The sequence below is a fragment of the Elephantulus edwardii genome, unplaced genomic scaffold (genome assembly GCF_000299155.1).
Source record: "Elephantulus edwardii isolate Elephantulus edwardi_28Jun2011 unplaced genomic scaffold, EleEdw1.0 scaffold00049, whole genome shotgun sequence".
In the NCBI taxonomy this organism is placed as follows: domain Eukaryota; kingdom Metazoa; phylum Chordata; class Mammalia; order Macroscelidea; family Macroscelididae; genus Elephantulus; species Elephantulus edwardii.
In genome coordinates, this window is record NW_006399799.1 from 17,797,586 (window position 1) to 17,814,407 (window position 16,822).

The 16,822-nt window shown below is 41.5% G+C and overlaps 1 protein-coding gene across 1 annotated transcript in view; it reads left to right on the forward strand.

Moving 5' to 3' along the window:
- Positions 1 to 16,822, forward strand: part of KDM4A (lysine (K)-specific demethylase 4A) — a 47,948-nt gene that overhangs the window by 16,873 nt on the left and 14,253 nt on the right. Inside the window, exons 11-12 of the mRNA XM_006886553.1 lie at positions 10,271 to 10,391; positions 15,152 to 15,333. Coding sequence (XP_006886615.1) covers positions 10,271 to 10,391; positions 15,152 to 15,333 — 303 coding nt within the window. The remainder of the gene's footprint in view (positions 1 to 10,270; positions 10,392 to 15,151; positions 15,334 to 16,822) is intronic.

Sequence of the window (16,822 nt, forward strand, 5' to 3'; positions counted from 1 at the left end):
TTTGAATTTTGTTTTGTTGTTTTCCCCTCCCACAGTTTAGAGGCAGTAAATCACAGGAAAGAAAATTGTCCAACCTTCTCTTTAGGAATTGGTGGATTTGAGCCTTTTGAGATTTTTAGTGTAGCTTATCATTAGCCACAGAGCTCTCCAAGTCATTTTAGAGACTGAAGTCTTGCATGTGATGTTAATGTTACTGTCCCATTGAGTTTTTTCATTTATATATATATTTATACACACACACACATATGAAACTATATATAAATAAATATACACACACATACATAAAATTTAGCCATACTATTGAGATTATTATTGGGTTTTAATTACCTCTGTTTTGGCAATGGAGAATTAACTCCAGTTGAGACTCAAATTTCTGGCTTCTATCTACATTACACTGTACAACATTTTTAAACACAGTATCACTGTCTCCCTAAAATCGAGTAAATACCAAGGGAGCACATTATCCAACTTTGAGACACACATGAATAGGCTGTGATTTTGCATACATCCTGTAGGACAGAGAACCAGTATCTCTACAAACAAATAGCCTAAGGTATTTTTTCTAAACATCTTTCTTCTGTGAGGTTAGAGTAGTTTTCACCATAATTCAATGACAAGGTGGTCTTCTCATTTTCCTTAGCACTGTAAATAAAAAGGCTGAAATTATAATCCACCTTTTTGACCGGGTAGGCTTCAGTCTGATTGAAGAAAATCCATCATTGTTTTGGAAGGCCGTTAATATGTTCTTAGACGGGCACTTCCTCATGACAGCCTCAGAAATACAGTAATACCTCTGATGATCACATACTTTCTAAAAACAATAATTACTTAATTTTAAGAATAAATAATCTGTATAACAGAAAATACCAAGAGCAAATCTGACTGATACTGAGTCTCATGATTTTGAAAACTACTACAGTGAAGTTTCTGATTCATTTGTCATGCTTCCAAAACATTGCAAGAATTGCTAAGAATGCAGTATTGTTGTTGTACCTTCTTACTGGTCTGAAGGAAGTCAGAACACTCAACTGAGAGAATTTGTACGATAATATGTTGGAGGATATCTAAAGCCAGTCCTCAGATGGTTACCCCTGTATGTATGCTCTGTGGAAGGGATTTGACTTTAAAGTCATGGGGTAGGGAGCAGGAGAAGATTCCTGCCATAAATATCACATTGAAAATTTGAAATAATAGGTTTTTTAAAATGCAATCATACAAAGATGATGAGTGAAAAATGTAGTGAATCCATAAATATTCATCATCTGAATGTGATAGTTGTTAAGATTTTGCTACATTTTGCATTATCTGTCCTTTTTTATTTGGTGAAGCATTTGAAAGCAAATCCCAAATATGCAATTTCCTATTTTAGTGTGGTTTTCTAATTTCTTTTTTTTTATAGTGATAAAACACATGTAATAAGATACTTGTAAAAAAAAATTTGACTATTTTTTAATCACTCAGTGTGCTGTTGTTGCACCTAACAAAAATGAACAGTAACATTCTTTAGAATCATTTAGTTGTTACTAGTGCGCGCTGATGATTATAGTTTATATGAGTTTAACTGCTAATCCAAAGACTATCTAGTAGTTCAGAACCATCATCTGCTCCAGGGAGAAAGGTAGACAATCTTTCATGTGATTCACAGCCTCTGAAAACCCCCTGGAGGGTCAGCTATGAGTCAGTTCCGACTTGACAGCACATAATAACATTGATTTACTTAAGAAACCATGTCTGTTATGCTTTAGATTATCTAGTCAAGGGTTTCTTAAAGCAATGTAGTGGTGGTTTGGAAGTGATATAGCAATGTTTTAGTGGAGAATAAAGGTGGAGGGGAGTGGTGAGAAAAGAACAATAGGGGGGGTAGAGGCAAGAGGGACTGGGAAGGAGAGAGAGCAGCAGGGTTGGGGAACTAGGAGTGAATACTCACTCTGTTTAGAGCCAGGGGTAGGACAGGGTCCAGTCTGTTGTTCACAGTGTGATTATTTGCACCTAACAAAAACAGAGCCAAGGAAGGAGAAAGAATGAGGGAGAAAGACGGACTGATTTGATCCAGGAGGTCTGAGGATGTAGGACAGGATGGGGCAGGACCAGAGGGAATCTTTATTTTGAAAAGGAAAGAGTTGTCTCCACTGATGTTTGGAGCAGGTATCTACATTGAATTAGTGTAATCTAACCCTATCCAAAAGCCATTCCTAAAACTTGTTCATTGTTTCCCATCTGTATCTGTTAATTACAGTTCATAGCAGTTCTATTGGACAAGTAGAACGCTTCCAAGACTTGGTTGTGTACTATCAAGTTGGAACTTAACATAGCTGATCCTCCAGTGAGTTTTTCAGAGACAGGAATTTGCCCGTCTTTGTCCTGTGGCGTGGCTGGCAGATTCAAACCACATGCCTTTTCAGATTGCCCTGCAGCTTCTTACTACCAGGCTAACAGATCTCCTTCATCCAAGGCCTTTTATTGAGAAACCTTTTCTCCCCTCCCATTCATTTTGTAATACACATCTTATTTCAGATTATTAATTGTCATACATATAACACCTAATCATTCTTTCAAATAGTCCTTTTCTTTTTCTAGTGCAGTATTCATTTATCTATCCACTCTTTTCCTCATGTTCTCCCTGCCCCACATCAATCCTGTTTTATAATAGTAATCTTAAGTAATATTTGTCCTTTTGTGATAGATATTTCACCCAACTTAATACCTTCCAAATTCATCCATGTTTTGTAATGTTTTACAAGTTTTGATTTTCATTGTTATATAATATTCCTTGTGTGGATGTACCACAGTTTTTCTATCCATTTTTTTGTTGTTGGGCATGTGGGCTGCTTCCGTCTCTTTGCTATTGTCAATAGTGCTTTAGTAAACATGGGGGTTTATACATCTGTTTAAGTCATGTTCTGGTTTCTTTAAGATACGTTCCTAGTAGTGGGATAGCTGGGTCAAATGGTATATCTGTTTATAACTTTTTTGAGGGAAAAAAACATTCTGTACTAGTTGTATATTCCTCCCAGCAGTGTGAGAGAGCTCCAGTCTTTCCACGTGCCAGCATTTGTTGTTTCTACTTGTGTTGAACTTTGCTGTTGTTGCTAGAGTGAGAAGATAATCATACTGTTTTGATTTGCATCTCTCTGATAGCTAGGGATTTTGAACATTTCTTCATGTGTTTGCTTGCCAACTGACTTTGGTACTCTATTCATATCTTAGGCCCATTTTGTGATAGTTGTTTACCTTTTTTCTTGTTGAGATGCTGGATTATTCTATAAATTTTACATATGAATCCCTTATCAGATATGTCATTGTCAAATATTTTTTCTCCAGTCTGTGGGGCTTCCTTTAACAGGCTTTAAGATTTAATTTTTAGAAGATCCCACTCCTATTTTCTCTTCTGCTGGTTGTACATTGTTAGGTTTGGAAATCTGTTCATGCTGTAGATATTCTTCTGGAGGTATTCTTAGTTTTTCTCTGATTAACTTTATAGTTTTTGCTTTTACCTCTAGGATCCTGATCCATCTTGAGCTGTTTTTTGTGTTTGGTGTGAGGTGTGAGACTTGCTTCAGTTTCCTACAAATGATGGTTTGGTTTTGCCAGCACCATTTGTTAAAGAGACTGTCATTTTTCCACTTAATTGATTTCATCTCCTTGTCACAGATCAATTGACCATCGGTAGATGGATTGATTTCTGGCTCTGTTCCATTGATTTATGTGTCTTTTGTTGCATCAGTACCGTGATGCCTTCTCCCTTGTTTTTCTTTTTCAATAGTGCTTTGCTTATTCGAGGTCTCTTTCCAGATGAAAATGGAAATTCCAGGGCTATAATCTATATGGCAGCAAACTGCCATATTTTCCACCATGGAGCAACTGGTGGGTGAAAGACATCCTTATTTCTTAGCTTGTTCTCTTTTTTCCTCTTAATTATTACAGCATCTTTTCCTTTCTTACGAAAGAGAAACTTTTAGAAGACAGACCTTGTGTTACATTCAGCTTCTTTTTAGTTACCAGCATACATAGTTCACAGCTTTTGGCCCACAAACCCTCTCTGTGAGAGTGGAATGAATGAACAGCAGGCCATATGCAAAATAGCTCAAAAGGAATAGGTGATTAGATATTACATCCATGACAACAACCTGGAACAAGAGGTGCAATGCTGAGTGGGCTGGGGGATGGAGATGCGAGGAGTAGGGGAGAAGAAAGTATGCAACAATGAATGAAAAAAAGAATCATGTGCATTTTCATAAGAAGCTGACCTCAGGGTTATTTGATTTAGTATAATTGAAGGGTGTGATAATCAATGCTTAGGGGGCTAAAGCAGAACATCCCTGGAGATGTCTAATAACATTTGTATCTATATTAGAATCCATCTGGATTCCGGAGAGATTTCTTCCTTCTACTCCCTAATACATTCCCCCAAGCTGATGCCACCCAGCTTTAATTGCAGTCACTTGTTGCTCACTTTATGTGCCACCATCTATGTCGAAGGCCTTTTGTAAGACAGTTGAGTTGTTTTGTTATGTGCCATCGAGTTGGAACTGATCCAGAGCTGACTCTCTAGTGGGTTTTCAGAGACAGTAAAATTGCACAGGGGGAGATTGCTCACTTCTCTCCTGCTGAGCAACTAACTAGTGGATTCAGACCACAGGCTTTGGGCTGGCAGTGCAGCTCCTTACCACTAGGCCACCAGAGCTCCCTAATCTGGTAGGTGGCAATCTTTCTTTGGTGTGGGATGTCCTGGTTGACTGCTGAAGCACCAAAGCTCTAGAGTTGGAGATTTAACTATAGCTATAGCCACTGCAATGTGACTACTGCAAAAGTGCTTGTCAGTTTTAAGATGCTTTGAAAAAAATGAATTCTCAAAACTGTAATGTTCCACATTATGAACATTGACTTTGACCTTGGATATACCAGATGTTAGAAGAGGGAGCAGAGAACTTGAGAGCCTTGAACTCTACCCTCTGGCAGGCAGGGCACCCTCCATGCCATCCCATCCCATTCTCATAAAGAGCCATTTATCTCCATTTTAATAGTTGGGTTACTCTTTGCCTAGCTGTTGATCAAGATTCAAATCCAAGTCTTTCCATTATATACTGATAGCATTTAGAAATTTGGAACACACTCCAAGTATCAACATTCCCTTGAGGACGGGGGTGTTTGCTGGGAAGGGAGGAATTAGAAGGAGAGATACAAATTGTTGAATAGTTCTTGACAAATGATTATGATAGAAAAGAACACAGACACACAGACTTTATGCTTGGAAACCAAGTCTTCTGGTGCTTTGTTAAAACCTCCTTGAGATTAGAGATTATGCCTTCTTCTTCTTTGCTTAGCCAGAGCACCAAGCTTGTAACCTATGTGGGAGGTAGTCTGAGTAGATCACACAGATAAAGATGTCCTTGTCCTTACTCAAGGAAAGGATTTTCTGCTGCTTTCTGGTATCTTTTATCTTTAACCCTTCTTCTGTAGATTTTGTACCTATAAACCTGTCTTTCTCCACTTACTATCTTATTTTAATGTTTTTTTTTTTTTAAGAAGGCATGGGTTTATTAAGATTGTACCCAATCTGAATCAGTAAGAATGTTTCTTAGGTTCTGTTTGCCCTTAGATGCTTTTCTTATTTATTTAAAAGATTAAGACATCTTTCAGATTTTGTCTGCCTCCAGATGTTTTCCAGGTTTCTTTCACAGAGAAAGAAATACATCAGAATTTTGCTATTTATACAATTTCGTATGATTACAGGTTAAGCATGCATAGTTAAGGATATGAAGATAACAGCTCTTGGCATAATCTCATTTAAATATTGAATCTTCCACCTGGAGTTGGGGGTTCATTATATGCTAACATTCTCTTTCACTCAAATTTATGCTGTCCTGAGTCTTCCTCGTAACTAGTAATATCTTATTTTAATTTTTATAGTGCTGCTATAACAATTTTTTTCTTTCTTGTGAGAAAAATTTATATTTAGAATTAGCCGGCTGGACTCAGTGTGGATAATCCCAGTTTTGATGGCAACATCCAAAGCATCATAATCAGGAGAAAGTCGAACATAGGCCTTCTTCTCTCCATCAGGCCTAATCAAAGTGTTGACCTTGGCCACATCAATGTCATAGAGCTTCTTTGTTGTTATTGTTGTTATGTGCCATCGAGTCGCTTGCAACTCATAGCGGCCCTATGTACAACAGCCCTAAACTCTGCTCTGTCCTGTGCCAATTGCACTGTCTTTGACATTCCCATCCCGATTATCCCAGTCACTGAATCAATCCACCTCATAGAGGGCCTTCCTCTCCTGCGCCGTCCCTCTACCCTCCCAAACATGATGTCCCTCTCCAAGGACCGGTCTCTCCTCACAACATGTCCAAAGTATGTTAGACAGAGCTTCAGAATCCTTGCCTCCAAGGAGCCACCTGGTTTAACCCTTTTCAGGATGAATCTGTTTGTTTTCCTAGCAGTCTGTGGTACTCTCAATACTCTTCTCCAGCACCAGAGCTCAAAGGCATCAATTCGCCTTCTATCTTCCTTGGTCATTGTCCAACTCTCTGATGCATAACAAGTGATTGTGAAGACCATGGCCTGTATCAGACACACCTTAGTTTCCAGAGAGACACCATTGCTCTTTAGTACTTTGGAGAGGTCCCTAACAGCAGACTTTCCCATGGCAATGCGCCTTTTAATTTCCTGGCTACTGGTGCCAAGAGTGTTGACTGTGGAGCCAAGCAAACTAAAGCTGTGAACAATCTCAGTCTCTTCATCATCCATCCTGATGCTGCCAATTGGTCCAGTGGTGAGAATCTTTGTCTTCTTGACATTGAGCCTCAATCCATATTTCAGGCTGCAGTCCTTGACCCTCTGCAGCAGGTGCTTCAGGTCCTCCTCAGTTTCAGCAAACGGGGTTGTGTCCTCTGCATAACGCAGATTATTGATAAATCGTCCACCAATCTTGACCCCACATTTCTCCTCATAGAGCCCAGCCTCCCGGATAATCTGTTCTGCATATAGGTTGAAAAGGTATGGGGATAGGATGCATCCCTGGGGTACGCCCTTCCCAATTTTGAACCATGCAGTGTTCCTTTGCCTCTGTTCTGATGATTTCCTCCTGGTCCAATTATAGGTTTCGCATTAGAATGATCAAGTGTTCTGGGATTCCCATTCTTCTCAGAGTCAGCCAGTTTGTTATGATCCACACAGTCAAATGCCTTTGCATAGTCAATGAAACACAGATAGACATTCCTCTGGTATTCTCTGCTTTCAGCTAAGATCCATCTAACATCAGCTACAATATCCCTAGTACCACGATCCCTTCTGTGGAACAGAGCTTCTTTACAGCTTGTTTAATTTGGTGCTTGTTGACCTTGACATCCACAATGAACACAAGTGTGTTATCTTCTATCTTCTTCATAGCTGACTCAGTGGTCCTGGGAAATTTGATGATGGCATAGTGGTCAAGCTTGTTTCTCCTGGGGACGCTCTTCTGGGGGTATTTGGGCTGCCTTCGGAGTCAGCATCTTAGGCCACCGGAAGGTGGGTGATGTGCGGATCTTTTTTTTTTTGGCTGTGGATGCCCTTCAGGACTGCCTTCTGGCTTTTAATGCCTTTGCTTTGGCTTCAGTTTTAGGAGGGGCAGGGGCTTCCTTCTTTGCTTTTGGCACCATCTTCGTAGAAAGCTGTAACAAATTTTTATGAAACTGTGGGTTACAACAGTTGTGATTTTACAGTTGTGTAGTTCAGAAATCAGAGATGGTCTACATTTAAACCTTCATCAGAACTGTGTATGTTTGTGGAAATCTTGAGGGCTTCCTTGTCCTGTCTAGCCGCCGCCTCAGGCTGCCTGTGTTCCTTGGCTTGTGGCCTCTTTCCCACATCTTCAGAGACACCATGTCTTCTTGATTCACTATCCATCTTTCCCAGGCATAGGAGGTGACTCAAAATACCAAGACTTGAATCACACGCACCTGAGCCATCAGAGTGACATCTTTGTTTTTAATCCTTTCAAAGAAGTCTTTTGTAGCAGATTTACCCTGTGTAGTATTTTGTTTGAATTGATTAATGATCTAATAAAATGAAATCTTTGATAACTTTAATAAATGAAATCTAGTACTCTATAAAAATTTTGGCAAATATAGATCATCTAGTTTATTTTAGCCGCAAATAACTCCAAATGAGTAATATTATGAATTTGAATTAATTTAAAGTATTTAATCCAAAGTGGAGCTATTCTGGTTCGTATGGAGATAGGGCCTAGATTTATGCCTGCTTGCTATACTGGAATCTCTTTAAGAGGACTTCTTTCTGTATACATTTTTTAACATACTAGGAATGATCTGTTGAAGTGTGTTAAGTCCAATTAAAAGTCTGATTGGGTTAGTCTTTCAAGATAGCAGTAGTAACTGGCCTGATACCTTCCCTCCTCTACTCTGCTGTCACTGGCACTTTGTGTTAAACATAGATTGCATCCTGTTTGTTCATTTCTCTATATCTTTTCCTTACCTGAACAGACCTTTTCAGACTGTGAATACTCAATACATATTTGCTGATAGGATTGAATGAATGTACAAATGGACACTAAAATGTACTGATTTATGTTTGGACAAACAGACTCTGTTCTACCTGGATGTGCCTCAAGCTTTGGGGTGGATCTGCTTAGAAAGTGGTTTTTCTTTACATTTCAGATATGATCTTAAATTCTAGGGTTTCGTGTAGTTTCACATATAATCCTTAGTCTGTTTTTTTCTCTGAAGTAACACTGCAGTACTGTCACTTTTCTGCAGCACTGTAGAGCATTGATTTTTGTCACAGCTGCAAAGTGGCCCTCTTTCAGGCCTCATTTCCTCATTTAATGGATTTTGCTAACCCCATGTCTCCCAATGTCAGCATAACCAAATTTTAAATATGTTGATTAGAAAGAAACTCTTATGTAGTATAGTGAATCAATCCCATACATCTTAAGCCTAATTACATTTGCTTTGACATTATGTAAATGCAGTGTTAAATCAACCTTCCCCTTTGCAGCTAAGACCAGAGAATTAGATACGCTCTCCATCCTGGCTGATGTTCTCTCCTGTAGAAGAAGAAACTGAGAAATTAATAGTATTAGCTACAATTGAAGTTCTGACAGTGGGTGAGAAGTTGGCCTATTTTACTTTCAGCAGGTCAGCTGGCTCTTTGCACTTGTAGATGTTTTTTCCTTCAGACTGGGATGGCTCAGCTGCCCTGTCACATTGTAATTCAGGTGCTGCTTGCCTGCTGGTCCAAGGAAAAGAACACCTGTTTTACTGTGGTGGGGGTGGGTCTCAGGTACAGTCTCAAGGAAGGAGCACATCTATCCTTCAGACTTGGAGAAGGTATATTTAGGAACATTCCTTTTTTTGCGGCTGTTTCTGAGTTCAAACAGTATAAAGGAATGGCTTTTTTACTCTCCTTAAAAGTTTTATATAGTCCAGAGCTCTGCTGGCCTAATGGCAAGAAGCTGCACTGCAATCCCAGAGGCACGCAGTTTGAATCCACCAGATGCTGTGCTGGAGAAGGAGGGACAATCTCCTCCAGTACCAGTCAGATCCGATTTGACGGTACACACATAAAAAAGAATAAAAATTTTAAAAAAAAAGTTTTATGTAATCCCAGTTTAGACAGTTTGTATGGCACTCTTGGCTTTTAAAAATTGTTACTGCTGTTAGGTACCATTGACTTGAGTATGACTCATTGTGACCCTATGATCAGTGGATCTGAATAGTGTCCTATCCTGTGCCATCCTCATAATCTCTGACATCTTCAACCCCATTACTGCAGTCACTGTATCAGTCCATCTGGTAGAGCATCTTCCTCTCTTTCATTGCCTCTCCACTTTTCTAACCATAATGCCCCCCTTCAAGGAATAACCTCTGCTAGCAACATGCCCAAACCATTTGAGAAAATACTTTGTCATCTTTGCCTCCAGCAAGCACTGTGGCTGCACCTTCTCCAAGACCTAGTGGTTTGTTCTTTTGACATACATGAGATCTTGATCACTCTTCCCCAACACCACAGTGCAAAGGCATCAATCCTTCTGTCATCCTTACTCATTATCCAGGTCTCAGATGCATAGCATGTGATCATGTAAAAGACCATGGCTTGAATCTAGTGCACCTTGGTCTTCATTCTGTGATAGGCGGCATTTTCTGTGTTTGGTTTTGCATTTCCTTATGGCTCTCTCTTTCCCTTGGCTTTTATATTAAGACTTAACTTTTGCTTTGTCCCTATGTTAAGGCAAAACTGATTTGATTTCTCCTTATGGTTTGCACAGGTTGCTAGTGAATACATGTTTTCTCTGGAGGAGAACAAAAAGCCCAAGGGTCGTCGTCAGCCCCTAAGCAAACTCCCCCGCCATCACCCACTTGTGCTACAGGAGTCTGTCAGTGATGATGGTAAGTGGTATTTTCACTATTTGTTGCATTAGGGCTTGTCTGGCAAGATATCAGAAGGCCAAGGATGGGCCCTGTGACTTAACTACTTTCCCAGGCACTCCAAAAAGGATAGGACTTCCTTTTATATATCTCATTTGCTCATCAGAATTCATTGTATACTTGAGAATCTTGGAATGCCCCTAATGAGCATAATTTCATGCAGATTCTTTCATTTCTCATCGTTGGAGGTACAAAGCTGATTTATTTTCTAGTTTCAGAATAGCAAATTCTGTCATTGATGCCAAGCCTTGTTCTGAGTGTGTGGGTATGAAGATAATTCAAATATGTCCTTGCCCTCTAAAATCTCACCGGATAAAGAGGCGCATTGACTGGTAAACAGAGCTAAAGAAAGAACAACTTTTAATGTACTTTGAAGGAAAGAGAGGAGGTGTTTTATGCAGAGAGGACAGCATGAGTAACCAAGGAGAAGAAACACAGAAAGTCTGTGCATAGGAGCAGAAGATAGATGCACTTGCACGGCTCAGGAGGAGGACACTGCTGGAGGGCCAGGCAGACGGAGGTGGCACAAGGCCAGACTGTGGAGGATGTTAGATGTGAGGACAGAGTGAGGATTTTTTCTTACAGCTATTGAGGTTCTAGTGAAGTGTTTTAAGCAGGGTAATGTCATTATATGAAGATGATTCTTAGTGACACCGTCTTGAAGATACTTACGAAGGGATCAGATTGCATTTTTGTAATGGTCTCAGTGAGATCTGAGGGTCTGTCTGAATGAGGATGGTGATTGTAGGGGAAGAGGGTTTATAGTTATGATGCTTAGACATCAGCTAGACTTGGCTTTGGAACTGTTGGGGTGGAAGATCAAGGAGAAGGAGAACCTCAGTGCCTGGCTAGTTTCTAGTTTGTGTGTTGGAAAACTGAGGGTTGGGTACTGGGGTAGTATCTGATATTCTTGGGGTAAACACAAGTCACTTAGGGAGAGGGCAGAGGTGGAGGTAAGCAGAGGCTGTAGTGGATGGTAAGAAAAAGAAAAACCTGTGACGAGAGAGGAAAGCAGAATAGTGTAAGGAGAACTGGGAATTGTGTCCCTGATAAGCAGGACTTGAGTATCATCACAGAGAACAGTCTCCCATGCTGCTGGGATCCCAGAGATCCGGTGAAATTAACACTGCTGAATGTCAGCTCTCTCAGTGACCAGGACAAAGGGCCTTCAGGGATGGCAGTGTCCATTTTCCTTGGCACTCGTGGCTGGAGGCCAAACCCTTTCCTCTGCTGCCTGTCTTCCTCAAGGTTGCAGTGGCTTGTTGGGAAGATCTAGACTCTGACCAATCTTTCGGTTAACGCCGCAAGGCCCTAACGTACCTTTTAGATCTGGCGCTAGTGCTCCAGCCTTACTGTTTGCCACTGTAGAACGATCATGGTTAGAACTGGCAGGTGAAATCTCTTGAGACTCTGTAGTCAGAAGTCTGTCCAGAGTCAGAGTGAGAGTCATTGGAAATCCTTGTGTTTTCCCTCCAGCTCAGACAGGAGCTTCACCACCTCTGGGTAGAATGAGCTAAAGTCCATGGTTTCCTTCTTCAGTGCTTTAGAAGCAGTAGAGATTGTAGAAAACTGGGAAGGCAAAGGAAGTTCTCAAGAAACAGAGAAAATTGTCCATAAGCCTATTCGCCATAGATAACCCATTGGAACTGCTGTGTTGTAGTGTCTTTATGGCTTTTACCTTTTTAAATAAAATTGTAATCGAGCTCATAGTAGATATCCTTACCAACTATATGTTGTTGATTGCTGTTGAGTCGATCAGAACTCATAGTGACCCTATGAACAAAAGGTCTGAAGCCCTTCCACAACCATGTCTATTGATCAAAGTTCACAGTTTCCAGAGGTATGCTGTTAAGGAAGTGGAAGCCACTCTGCTTCCAAACTGCTTAAACTGGGAGCTCCACCAAACACAGTCCATTATGGGTAACCGTTACGGCATTTTACACCCCAGTGGCACAGGGTTCAGCATCACAGCAAACCCAGGTTACCTCAGCACAGCAAATTTACAGAAGAGTGCTGTACCACTTAAAAGAATGTTCCTCCAAAATATAATAACAACTGACTTTTAAATACAGAGGCCCTTCCCAAGGTCTTGTTGATTTTTAAACATGAGGCTTAAATAAAAAACAACAAATATAGTATGTTTTTGTTGTTATGTGCCATTGAGTCGCCTGCAACATATAATGACCCAATCAATGTGCAGCACCTCTGAACCCTTCGCTGTCCTGAGCCAGTCTCACTAATTCCGACACACCAACTCGCATTGCCCTAGTTACTGTATCAGTCCATCTCATCCAGGGTCTTTCTCTCCTGTGCTGTCCCTCCACCCTTCTGAGCATGATGTTCTTTTCCAAGGACCAGTGTCCTGGCCACGTGCCCAAAGTATATGAGATGGAGCTTCAGAATCCTAGCCTCCAAGAAGAGACTTGGTTTCATCCTCAAGAAAGACCGGTTTGTTTTCTTGGCAGTCCATGGTATATATGATGAAACATTTTCAAATATAAAAAAGTTGGAATAATAAAAACACCATGTTGATGTTGTGTGCTGTCTAGTTGGAACCGACCCATCACTGACCCTCAAGATTTTCACAGGCAGGAAACCGCATTGGAGGAGATGACCCATCCTCTTCCTGTGGATTCAAACCTTGTGCTTTTGGGATTGCAGCACAGCTTCTTAATCACTAGACCACCACAGCTTTGCCATTATTTTACCTGTAACTGCTTCTTTCCATGCATTTACACACGTAGACAATATGTACAATGTGATAAGCCCACTCATCAATGCCAGTAATTTTGAAGACTGCTACCTAGTCAACTGACAAAAAAAGATCTGTATTTGTGCTCCTTCAAAAAAAGGTGATCCCTAGAATGAAGAAATTACTGAGTAGTATTATTAATATCATATATAAATAATATATTGATGATGATGATAGTTCAGAAATGTTTGGAGCAGTACATTGTGATAGATAATTGCCAGAAATTGGGCAGATATAACACTGTGTTAATGAATTAGTTCTGAGTCAGTTTCTCTTGAGTTTTGTCATGATCCAGCCAACGTGCAGAACTTTTGGTTCCTGGTACCACCTCTTTGACTCTGGTCTTGTAGGTGTTGATTTAGCTGTCTGCCTTGGCCTCACTGTTCTACATTTGTCTTTGCTGAGATCTTCACTGCCTTGTCCCTTTATAATAAACACTTCTGTGAAAACAGAGTAAGTAGGTATCTACGTCAAGCTGAAATTGCCAAAGATGAAGAAATATGCACCTAGATTAAGAATGCACCACTCCTTGCCTTGGTCTAGTCTGTGTAGATCTCAGGGATCTCTTGTAAAGTGGTTCTGTCTTGGAGGATGTGAGAATATCTTGAGAGATAGATTGAGCCAAGGGTTACTGATGCCTCCACACAGCTCGATGCGGTGATCCCTTAACATGACTCGGACTCTGAATGCCAGACTTCGTTTCTTTGGTCACACTTAACAAAGAAGGGCACTCATCACAGGAGGGTGTATGTGGAGAAACATTTTGGACAAAGTTTACTTTGGTATTTGCGTCTACTTATACCAGAGTTTTGAATGTAATTTATTCACCCATCACCTTCAGAATTTTGAGGTTTCTCTTAATTATGAGGGTGACTGACTGTTTTTGTTGCAACTAGTGGGCAGTGCCACTTTCATGGATTTTAAAGGTCTAGAAAGTGTGCACCATTATCACTCCTGTCTTACTGCTGAGCAGTTTTTGTTTTCAGTGTAGTATCCCATTGCAGAAGGGATTTTTCCCATTCTGCAGGGCAACCTCCTCCCATTAGAATTCACAGCTTCAGAGAGTCAGTGGATTCCACAGACTGGAATTGATGCCACAGCGGTGGTTTTGATTAGGCAGTGCCCAGGCCTGATGAAATTTATCATCAGTTAGCGAGAGTACCTAAGAGACACAGATATACAGGAGCCTGTGAGTACTTTATAAATATATAAATACTGTCGGCTTTACAGGCCGTAGACAGACTTGTTATATGTGTATATCCCTTCCCCCAACTTGAGAAAGTCAGATTACTTGCTCTCTTGCCAGGCTCAGTTGGGCCTGTGTGAGGTGGTTTGCCAGCCCCTGGCCTGACCTCAGATATTAACGTTTTGGTGGCTGGAAAGAGCATTAATCCTGGATGTGTGTCTCTGGTATTTCTCTGAGACAGTCTGGAAGGGTTGATGCATCCTGCCCAGAAAAGGCTGAAATTCCTCTGACTTTTTCCAGTGGGAGTCAGAAAGTGCTGACAAGGGTTGTGATACTCAGACTTTCAATTTTACAATTTCTGTGTTATTTTGTTCCTTGTTTCCTTCTAGTACAACTAAAGGGGAAATGTTTAAAAGACAAAATACTTAACGTACTGTCGTTTTGGAGGCAGCATTGAGTGGAGTTTTGGCAAGATGTTTTACTCTGCTGCCCTTGGGCAGAGGAATGGCTTGCCAGCAGCTCGTAGGTCAGGCAGCAGTGAGAAGGCTGAATTCCGAGGACAAGCAGAAAGACTTGCAACCGTGAATCCATGTAGTCCAAGAAAGAGCTATGTGTGGGACTTGCAACATCATCTAAGTCCTAGAGTTAATTTTTTTTCCATTGAGAATTTTTAATTTGGTTCACCCTTAGGGCTGAGGTGTTGCCTGAGTCAGTGTGCTCTCCAGCAGAACCACAGATCTGTGTAAGACAGGTGCTGACTTACGTGTCTGCTCCCTCCTTTAGAGTTGTCGGAGCAGCTGACCCCTGAGGAGGAGGCTGAGGAGACAGAATCCTGGGCCAAGCCTCTGAGCCAGCTGTGGCAGAACCGTCCGCCCAACTTTGAGGCTGAAAAGGAATTCAATGAGACCATGGCCCTGCAGGCCCCTCACTGTGCCGTCTGCATGATTTTTCTGACTTACCACCAGGTGAGCCCACCACATCCCTTTTGCTGCTCCATCCCCAGGATCAGCATTTGGAGGGAAGTTAGATTTCTTTCTGGGTACATAGTTTGCCATGGATTTATTTTCTTTTTAAATCCTAGCATTCTCTGCTTCACTCGTGTTTATTGGTTGATCTTCAGCATGGGGATAACTCAGCTATGAGTTTTCACTTGGGAATCCTTTAGAGAAGAGCTGAGGATGTAACTTAGGTTTGGGAGCGTCTTTAATCCCATCTGCCTTAGAAAATGTCAAGACTTTACTTTTCAAGCCTCACAGACTTTACTGTTTGAAGAAGAATCTAGGATTTTTGTCATCTTCATCAGTGATTGTTCCTGATAGGTGCTCTGTGGTCTAGACCAGTGAGTTTGAGGGCCTGCTTATTTACTGCAGCCTGATCATCACATGAAGGGTCAGGCCCTCTAGTGTTGTCTTTTTCCTTCCTCCCTATTGCTACAGTGGCTAATGTAGCCCAGGGGTTGCATCTGTCATCTCTGCCATCATCTCGATGGCTGCAGAGGACCTGAGGTGAGGAAGGGAGAGTGCTGAATTCCAGGGCTGAGTTTCACTCTGCTCCTTCACCACAGGGCTTTTTGTTGGCTTCACCATCACAGAGCTCCTCTGGTCTTGTACCAGGAAGCCATGAAGGCGTTAAAGCAGCCAGTGCCAGGTGATACAGTTCACGCACATCTGGGACCTACCGGGATTGTGGTTATGGAGCCACTCCCCTCGTGGTGTGGTTAGAGTGGCATATTGCTGAGCCTGGCAGGGCCCGTGTTCGTCCTGTGTCAAAGCACACACCATTTGACTACTAATCCAATACACTTTGGATTAGTAACTCGCTACTTTCCACAGACCAAAAAAGCAAAACTAAAGAACTCTGTGTTGTGACATGTGAGAGAAGTGAGTAGCCTGGCTGTAACTTCATGAATGGCACAGGTTCAGGGATGAGATGGTGTGTCAGGCTCCATCCTGGATGGTGGGGGTGATGGTGTTCAGCAGCCCCAGAGCTATTAGATATTAGCCATTTGGCGTATTTGCCAAGCTAAGTACATGGACATAATGTTCTTCTTGAAGAGGGCCCTGAGCCAGGAATCAGCAGATGGGGCTCTGACTCATGTGACAGTGCTGTAGCTCAGGTGTCCTGCTGATACGTTCCTTGAGAGGAATTGAGTGCAAGCCATGAGGGACCTGCATGGGGTGCTCTCCCTGGATGGGGCCACCATGGTGTAAGCACATAGGTGATCCCACAATTCCTCATCTTCCTCATCGCTGCCAGCATCTCTGCATTTTGTTACCACTTGGTTTGAGCAGATTGATTGAAATCCCAGATGCCTCTTACTTCGCTCCCTGTTCTCAGTTGTTCCCTGGGGGCCTTTGTTTGATGCTGCTGTGAGAAATTGAATTGGAGTCATTACAGGTAACTTCAATCAGCAGCTCTGAGATAATTACTGTGCACCCGGGAGCCACAACCATA